At 40.2% G+C, this 9,278-nt stretch overlaps 1 protein-coding gene across 1 annotated transcript in view; it reads right to left on the reverse strand.

Annotated features, from left to right (window-relative positions):
• Nucleotides 1-2,124: 2,124 nt before the first annotated feature.
• Nucleotides 2,125-9,278, reverse strand: part of MARCHF11 (membrane associated ring-CH-type finger 11) — a 109,512-nt gene continuing 102,358 nt past the window's right edge. The window contains exon 4 of the mRNA XM_020894890.2: nucleotides 2,125-2,778. Within this exon, the coding sequence (XP_020750549.2) occupies nucleotides 2,456-2,778 (323 nt within the window). The 3' untranslated portion in view covers nucleotides 2,125-2,455. The remainder of the gene's footprint in view (nucleotides 2,779-9,278) is intronic.

Here is a 9,278-nt window from a genome sequence, read left to right on the forward strand (position 1 = left end):
GTGAATCTTCCTTTCCGGTTGACAGACCCTCTGTACCTTGTCATCTCCAGGTGCCTCAGCCTTGGCACTCCATGCAGGGTTACGGAAAGAGTCTCCCATCCTCTCCTCCTGCTCCTTTTCGGGGGAAGTTGATATGAATACAAAGGTTGGTATGTATACAAAGGGTGGAGCAGTGATAGTCTCACTTGTGTTTACAGTCTCTTGATCCAGTATTTTTACCATCATGCTGTAAACAATAGCATCCAAAATTAAATGTGTTTAATTAAATTAAACAGGAGCACATTGCATTAAATGTGGTGCCATTGAAGACTCCCTTGGTGATTAAAGTGCCCACCCTCACGGGCACAAGTCATGGATTGCTGCTTTGCCAGCAAGTTTGCACCCCTGGTTTCACTATTAAATAAACATTCTTCTTTTCTGTCCCAGGTGGCAAGACCGAGGGCAGAGAGCAGGGGGACAGGACTGATCACTGCCCTTTGGTGCCTCACCCGGGATTGTGCTCCTGTAACATCGGGTGCAAACAGTCAACACTTCCTAGATCCTCTCACTTTCTAGATCTGTCCTGAAAGAGTAGTTTAATTTTCCTTCTTTCATGACTTCCTGATTCTTTCTTCACGTTTCTGCAAATGGTCACCCCTTTAACTCATTTGTGATGCACCTTTTTTATTAACTGGGAAAATATTATTTCAACTTTTAGTAGAATTGGCTCTGTATGAATCACAAGGCTACCTGTAAATGTTCACTGTTCTATTATGAATCATTCAAAAGTTATTTTTAGAAAATAGAATGTAAAGCATTTGATTTCATGTGCTTTAAAAATCTCACCATCAGTTACTTCAAATGACCTACCCTATTCATCTCGTTTCCAATGAAAGCAGGACCGCCTGCCTCCTCATCTATTCTGTCATTACCTGTTAAAATGTGCCATTTACTTCCATGAGGAGGAGAAAAAGGTGGAAAATCTCCAGTATATCTACTTAGCAACCTGTTCCTGGGGAGTCAAGAGATTCATTTTTCTTTTCCTCTTTTCTCTTGAAAAATACTTATCTAGTAAAAGAGAACCACTTCTCACTGCTGGAGAATATATTCCCCAGGACTTCATTAAACCAAGTAACAGAATCAGTGTTTAAATGATTAAGTAGGTATATAAGCTCTCACAAAAACAAAATCTAATTAAGATGGTACTCAACAGAAATCAAGATACTAATAATTAACAAATATAATTGTGGCTGGTCTATGAGAGGGTTAAGGAAATGTGAGGCAGTGTTATTATTACATGTTCAAGATGCAAAGTTTTGGTGAGCTTTTTCAGTTATAAGTAGGCAGGGTGCCCTGTCTATGTAACCTGCTAGTGCAAGCATATCTTGTTTTACTGCACTTCATTTCTTTTTTAAATTGTGCCTTATGGACATTGCATTTTTTTACAGATCAAAGGTTTAGGGTGACTCTGTGTGGAGCAAGTCATTGGCACCATTTTCACAATAGTATTTTCTCACTTCATGTATCTGTGTCATATTTTGGTGATTCTTGCAATATTTCAAATTTCCCATTATTATACTTGTTATGGTGATCTGGGATCAGTAATCTTCGAAGTTATTATTATAGCTTGAAGGCTCAGATGATGGCTAGCACTATTTAGATTTTTAAAGTAAGTACACTGGTTTTTTTTTTTTTTAAGAACTAATGCTATTGCACGCTTAACACACTGCAGTACAGTGTAAACAACTTTTATATGCTCTGGGAAACCAAAAAATTTGAGTGATTTGCTTTGTTGTGATATTGGCTTTATTGCATGTCTGGAGGGGAACCTGCAGTATCTTTGAAGTATGTCTGTAAGACTATTTTTATTCCAATCATCTGTATTTTTATAAGCTCTCTGAACTATTTTAGAAGTTAGAAAACAAGCCATAATTCCTAAGACTTGCATTCCTGGTGACAGTTTAATTGATCCCACACAAAAAAGTCACACTTAGATTGACAAGCAGCCGGAAGCACGAGGAGGACTAGTGCAAGCATCACAGAGGATGTTTTGCTTTGTCCTTGACGGGCACTTTGGAAATTTTCCCACAGCATTCTAAATTCTTCCCCATTCGTAGCATGCCTGAAAAATTACACATGGAGCAAGACGTTTGATAAAAATATATTTAAAACAAGCAAGAAAAAATAGTTTTGACCTTAAGTATAACTTTTATCATTCTTTTAACCAAGTAGAGTTAAATAATACGTATAATGATTTCAAGTACCAACTTATAAAAGATGTGATAAATTAGAAAGCAAAGAACAGGAGGACTCTTTTTTTCAGAAAAATGTATTTGCAATTCAAATGTTCATATAAAAAGCATAAATTTTAAAAAGTTCATAGATGTGTGTTTTTAGAAGTGCTATGGTTTTGCCATTCATTGCAATTACATTCCAAAATGTGCAGGGTGGTCCACACTGCACCTTCTCAGCTCTGTCACACTGAAGTCACTCTCATCACAACCTCCCCCGAGCTGTTGTCTTCTGACAAATCTTCATGGGCCCTCATTCGATTGAACAGATGTAATAACACGTAGCCACACTGAAACCTTGGGGAGGTCAACTGGGTTGGGTGGACCAAGTTCCTGTTCCGCAGAGCCGTCAACGGCAACCATAAAGTCCTGCTCGTGGAAGACTCTCCCCGGCTACTTTCTTCGATGTCTGTGGCTTTGTCATAATTTAATACATCCCAGTGTAAGTTGACAGCTCGCCAGCGCTTAAACACTCTGTAAACTGCAGCTCCTTCATGGACAATGAGACCTGAAATTTAAGGGGCGGGGGGGAGACTGGTCATCATCAAAAAGGTGAGAATGTTATTTTGTATCCAAGTAAGACATTAAGGAAATAGTCAATTATCTGTTACTCAGCATCATCAAACAAATTGCTATTCTGACTACTCAAATATGTCTAATGGCAAGCTACTAGCTGTCTTACACAGGTGTAGTCAATATTCAAAAATAAGAATCTACTGCCATGCAGACAGTAAGGTCATCTTGGGTACAAACCACTTGCTTCATTTTGGCTCAGGGTATGCTTAAGTATTCATGATGCCTTAGGAGAACCATCAGGGCTTCCCTGGTGGTTCAGACAATAACGAATCGGCATGCAATGCAGGAGACCTGGGTTTGATCCCTGGGTCGGGAAGACACCCTGGACAAGGGAATGGCAACCCACTCGAGTACTCTTGCCTGGAGAATTCCATGGACAGAGAAGCCTGGTGGGCTACAGTCCATGGGGTCGCAAAGAGTCAGACATGACTGAGAGACACTAACACTAACACCAGGAAACCATCAGGTTCATTTATACAGTCGGCGTATATTTCCTGAGTGCTCACTGTGAGCCAAGCAATGTGTTAGGGGCTTGGTCTGTGTTGCCCACTGGATTTGTCAAACAGATGTCAAGCTCACTGCCATCTCCACAGCTTCTAAAACAATGACACAAAGGAGGTATGAGCGAACCTTCTGCTATTTTTCCTCCCCTCAACAATTCAACAAATACTTGTTAAGCACCTTCTTGAGAGCTTCTGGGCTTCCTTTGTGGCTCAGCTGGTAAAGAATCTGCCTGCAATGCAGGAGACCTGGGTTCGATCCCTGGATTGGGACGATCCCCTGGAGAAGGGAAAGGTTACCCATTCCAGTATTTTGGCCTGGAGAATCCCATGGACTGTATCGTCCACGGTGTCACAAAGAGTCAGACACGACTGAGCGACTTTTACTTTCACTTTCTTTCCTTGAGGGCTTTACTTATATCATTTCATTCAGTTCTCACCACACCCTTACGAAGCAAGCACCAGCATGTCCCCCACTTTACAACAAGTTGCTCAAGCGCAGACTGGTGGCAGCACTGGAGCAGGGATTCAGACCCAGGCAGGCGGGCTCCAGAGGGCTCTGGCTGCTATAAAGTGAACGGATGACCACACATTTCTGAGACAGACTCTCGGCAAAGTAAACAAGATAACACAGGAGCCTCGGGCATGGCAAACTGGCCGTCTGTACATGTGGTGCCCTGATGCACGGCTCCATCTCCACCGTCCACCCGAGATCCCAGCACACCCTGCATTTTCCACACATATACATTTCAACATATAGTCTAAAAGCTTTGGAACCTGTGACCTGTCACAAAAAGGAGTCCCTGGTGGAGAGGGCCCTTCAGATAGAAAAGTGAGAAGGAGTTTCTCTTAGAGGAATCTGAAATTCCATTGAAAGTTGGAGAGGCCAATGAAGTCTTTCTTAAAATGGAATATGGCACATAAGGAGGATGTGTCAGTTGACACAATCACTTCTAACCAAAATTTGAAAATGAGAAGATTCTACCACCTCCCAGCATTTAGAATCTTGGGTGCATGTCCTAGAAAACTCTCATCAATATGAAAAAGGAAACATGTTAAAAATGTTTTATATGTTTGTGTGTATTTGCGGAAAAAAATCACAACCAATCTCAATGTCCATCCTGAAAAGAATGGATAAACTGTGATCCAAAGGATCATAGCAATGAAACAGAAGGTAACAAAGTCACATGCACTACAAATCTTGAAGCAATAGTGGAAATCTCAAAGCCATATACCAAATGAAAGTTTTAGAAATATAATTGATTGGAGTGAAGAAATACTATACATTTTTTTTGGGTATGGATATATACATGGTAAAAATGTTAAAACGTGCATGGGAATAATGACCATTAAATTCATGATAATGGGGGATTAAATTGGAGAGAGGCTTCAAAGAGGGCTTTCTACTGTATCTTTAGTATCGTGTTTTTTTAAGCTTGGTGGTGGGGATGTGAATGTTCAATGTATTATTCTATATGCTTTTATGCACCCAAATAATTCATAATTTCAAAAATAATGGGAAATTTATTAGGGAAATTGACCTAAGAAGGGTTGAGGAACAGACAACAGAAGGAGGGGACAAATAAGGAGTTTACCGCATTTACGTGAGGAGCCGAGTGTCAGCAGCAGAACACAGAGAAACAAAGGAATAAACAGGCCAGAGGAAAAGCTGACAGAAATTGTAAACGCAGAAAGGGGAGACACCAGGCTCCCATTTTTAAGGCTAGAAGAATGGGTGACTGAAAGAATGATGATGACCTCCCGTATGGACAATGAGTTAGTGTCTGGAACGAGCTTGTGTTGGGGAGATTTTTTTTTTTTTTGGCCAACTAAGACACTGCTGGTAGGTGATAGAGATACCTCGTCTTTGAAAAATCATACTTATCTAATATCAGAATTTAAATTTTATATCTATCCCGTTCTGTTGTTGTTCAGTTGCTATGTTATGAACGACTCTTTGCAACATCTATCCCTTACCAGGAGATAAACTTCTAACGCACATGACTTAAGAGCATTCCAAATACACTAACATAGGCCACTAAAAAATGCATAAACAAAAATATCTTGAACACAATTATTATATACCACTAAAATAATAAGAAGAAATGTAAACTTTTGTCAATCATAGCAATTCAAGTGTTTGACTCCTTTTTTCCTAAGGAATAATCAGAATTGACCCAAATGACCAGATGTTTTGGGGAAACAGTCAGAATTATAAGTCAAGACTACCAGGTTTTAATTGATAATTCTAATATTAGCATTCTGAAATCTCCACAAGTAACAATTTAACTTTTCTGATTATGTTTTTCCTCCTTAAAATGTGATTCGAATACCTAATCTGTACATTCCACCAGATGCTATGAAGATAAATTGAAACTGATTAACTATAAAGCACTCAGATTTCCTTGGGGATGGTAACTATTTAAATATAAGATAATATCATTAATTAAAAATCAATAGTGAATCTATGTGGTGTAGTGAAAGTCGCTCAGTGGTGTCCGACTCTTTGTGACTCCATGGACTATACAGCCCATGGAATTCTCTAGGCCAGAATACTGGAATGGGTAGACTTTTCCTTCTCCAGGGGATCTTCCCAGCCCAGGGATCGAACCCAGATCTCCCACATTGCAGGTCGAATCTTTTCCAGCTGAGCCACAAAGGAAGCCCAAGAATACTGGAGTGAATAGCCTATCCCTTCTCCAGTGGATCTTCCCAACCCAGGAATTGAACTGGGGTCTCCTGCATTGTGGGCAGATTCTTAACCAGTTGAGTCACAAGGGTGGTGAGGGGCATTCATTCACACTAATCACAAGACCATTATGGTCTGAAACAGGTTCATTCTGGATAAGGGCAGCAATGGGGGGCTGGTTTCACCAGGGAAATCCACTCATTTCATAGAATCCTAGTCTTTTTTGTTGATTTCCTTTGAAAGACCAGAAATCAGATCATTTACTCCAGCTTAAATCATTTTCTGGGAATATATTCCTGGTAGCCTTTTCCTAAATACATAAATCTATGCAACAAGCAGAAAAAAATCCCATAAGTCTTTATAGTACATTTTGAACTAAATTTAAAGGAGAACTACTTGAAGTTCTCATGAAGACAAGTCCTCTTTAAGTTTTCCCCTGCATGTGCTGTTTCTTAATTGCATTCAAGTTATGAGAGATGTTTCAACTTGGCTTTATTCTCCACAGTGAAAAGTGAAAGTCGCTCAGTTGTGTTCCACTCTTTGTGACCCCATGGTTTATACAGTCCATGGAATTCTCCAGTCCAGAATACTGGAGTGGGTAGCCTTTCCCTTCTCTAGGCGATCTTCCCAATTCCGGGATCAAACTCAGGTCTCCCGCATTGCAGGCGGATTCCTTACCAACTGAGCTATCAGGAAAGCCCTTATTCTCCACAAATGTATGGAATTACTCCTCGCCCTCTAGAGGCTTTCATTTTACCAAAATATGAGGCCCCCCATCTCACCCCAAGACTGTCCTTTGTAATGTACACTTTCCCTCTCTCTCCTTTAGATTGTTTGAAGCTGTGGCAAATACCATTTGTGTTCATGAGTGTTCATGAGAAAATTTGACTACTATGATCATTGAAATCCAGAGGTAAGGATTCATTTCATTCTAGCTCATGTGTTGAGAATCCTCCTGATGATTGGACCCTCTTGTTTAATAACGGATCACTTCACATCATCCTTAGCCACTCTCTGACTCACACCTCAAGTTAGGCCTTGAAATGAATTTGTCATCTTGACATATTGGGTCATCGGAAAATATGTCATTGGAAAACAAGCTTAGATTTACTTCATCTGAGTCACTAACTCTGAAGTGAAAAGCAATGATAATTTCTAGAAAATGTAAATGTTAAACATTTTATGGTCCTTGCTACATTATTAATGGCAAAGATGTCAACACGGTGTGATTCATGGGAACTTGGAGTTTTGAGACTTGAGGAGAATATGTGTGTAGGTGTCCCTGTGTGTGTGGTTGGTTGTTTTGATTTGTTTTTTTAAATCATTTTCTTGCCAGTAGCATTTAATTAGAGCATCCCTTTACTGATGTACAAAGGAACATTTCTGTTATGAAATAATCTTTATCAACAGAAAAGGTTAAATAGTTTGTGGGTTCATTGAAATAAGGGCACAGTGCTTACAAAAGTAAAATATATCCCAAACTTGGAAGTAGTGTGCTAGCTGAAATTCTTATGTGGTAGTAGAAAATGAGCTAACTACCCAAGAAATGATGGGAAGACTCTCAAGGTACACAGACTAACATATGCATCCGTGTGCACACACAGACATATATACCATTTGTCTATGTTTATTTCAACATAGACAAACGTGCTGTGCCATGCTTAGTTCCTCAGTCATGTCTGACTCTTTGTGACCCCATGGACTGCAGCCCACCAGGCTCCTCTGTCCATGGGGATTCTCCAGGCAAGAACACTGGAGTGGGTTGCCGTGCCTTTCTCCAGGGGATCTTCCCAACCCAGGGATGGAACCCAGGTCTCCCGCATTGCAGGCAGATTCTTTACCCTCTGAGCCACCAGGGCAGCCCAAGAACACTGGAGTGAGGAGCCTGTCCCTTCTCCAGGGGATCTTCCCACCCCAGGAGCTGAATCAGGGTCTCCTGCACTGCAGGTGGATTCTTTACCAGATGAGCTACCAGGGAAGCCCATAGACAAATGGTAAGTTACAATTAACAGAGACTTGCAAAATTTATGGTCAAATGTAAACAAATGTTGGTATTAACTACCAAACCACCAGTCTAATCATTTCATTTCTTGTGTAATCTTGACTGCAACTCTATAAATAGATACATTATTGAATAGTTAGTTTCCCTGTTAAGGAAATTGAGACCTAGAGAGATTTAGCCAGTTGTCCAATGTCATGATGATATCAGCTCTGAGACTGAAGCCCAAATCTGTCTAATTGTAAACCTTGAGTACTACAGGCCTACTCATGGTAAATTTCCAATGGATGGTTGTATCTTCTAGTCATATAATGACCAAATGAAAGATCACTCTATTGACTGAATATATCTCCCCAAATTCATATGCTGAAGCACTAATCTGTAACATGATGGTATTTGGAGGTGGGATCTTTGGGAAGTAATTAGAGTTATAATTCCTGAGAGTGACTAATGCCCTTATACAAAGAGAAAGAGATGTGAGTTTTCTGTGTGCAAATGAGTGCGTGTGTGTGTGTGTGTGTGTGTGCATGCACCAAAGAAGGCCTTGTGGGATAATGACAGAAAATGGCTGTCTGCAAACCATGGAGAGAGCCCTCATCAGATTGAGTAAGCCAGCACCTTGACTTTGGACTTACCACAACCTTCAAAACTATAAGAAATAAATGTTTATTGTTTAAGCCACTCAGGCTGTGGTATTTTGTTATAGCAGTTCAAACAAACCAAGACAGACCTGGTATATAAATTACATCACCCTCATTTAAAATATGAGTAAATTAAGTCCCAGAGACTATGATTTCAGCAAAGTTATATAATTAGTTGCCATTTTTAATATCCTTGTGTGTCACCAACACTATTTTATCTCTAGGAGTGCCAAGAAAACGGCCCCTTCCATTTGCCCTCATCCTAGGAGAGAAAAGTGTTGAGGAACCTTATACGCAGGCAACACTGTGAGTGGTGTGCTCTCTATCTGGTAAGCTGTACCCATCCTGAGCTGTCCCAAGATAGGCAAGATCCTAATTATAACACAACCTAAAGTGCATGTGTGTGGTTCAGTCACAGAGACCCTTGGGAAAGCTAAAGAACTCTCAGCAGATAATTGGACAGAAAAGGTTCTCTTGATCGTGAAAATGTCCAAGATTTCTCAATTAAATTTAACCACTCTCCCTGAAAAGGCTCTCTTGATTGTGAAAATGTTCAAGATTTCTCAATTAAATTTAACTCTTCTCCCTGGCCAAGATTCTTCT

This window comes from Odocoileus virginianus, chromosome 14 (assembly GCF_023699985.2).
Source record: "Odocoileus virginianus isolate 20LAN1187 ecotype Illinois chromosome 14, Ovbor_1.2, whole genome shotgun sequence".
NCBI lineage: Eukaryota > Metazoa > Chordata > Mammalia > Artiodactyla > Cervidae > Odocoileus > Odocoileus virginianus.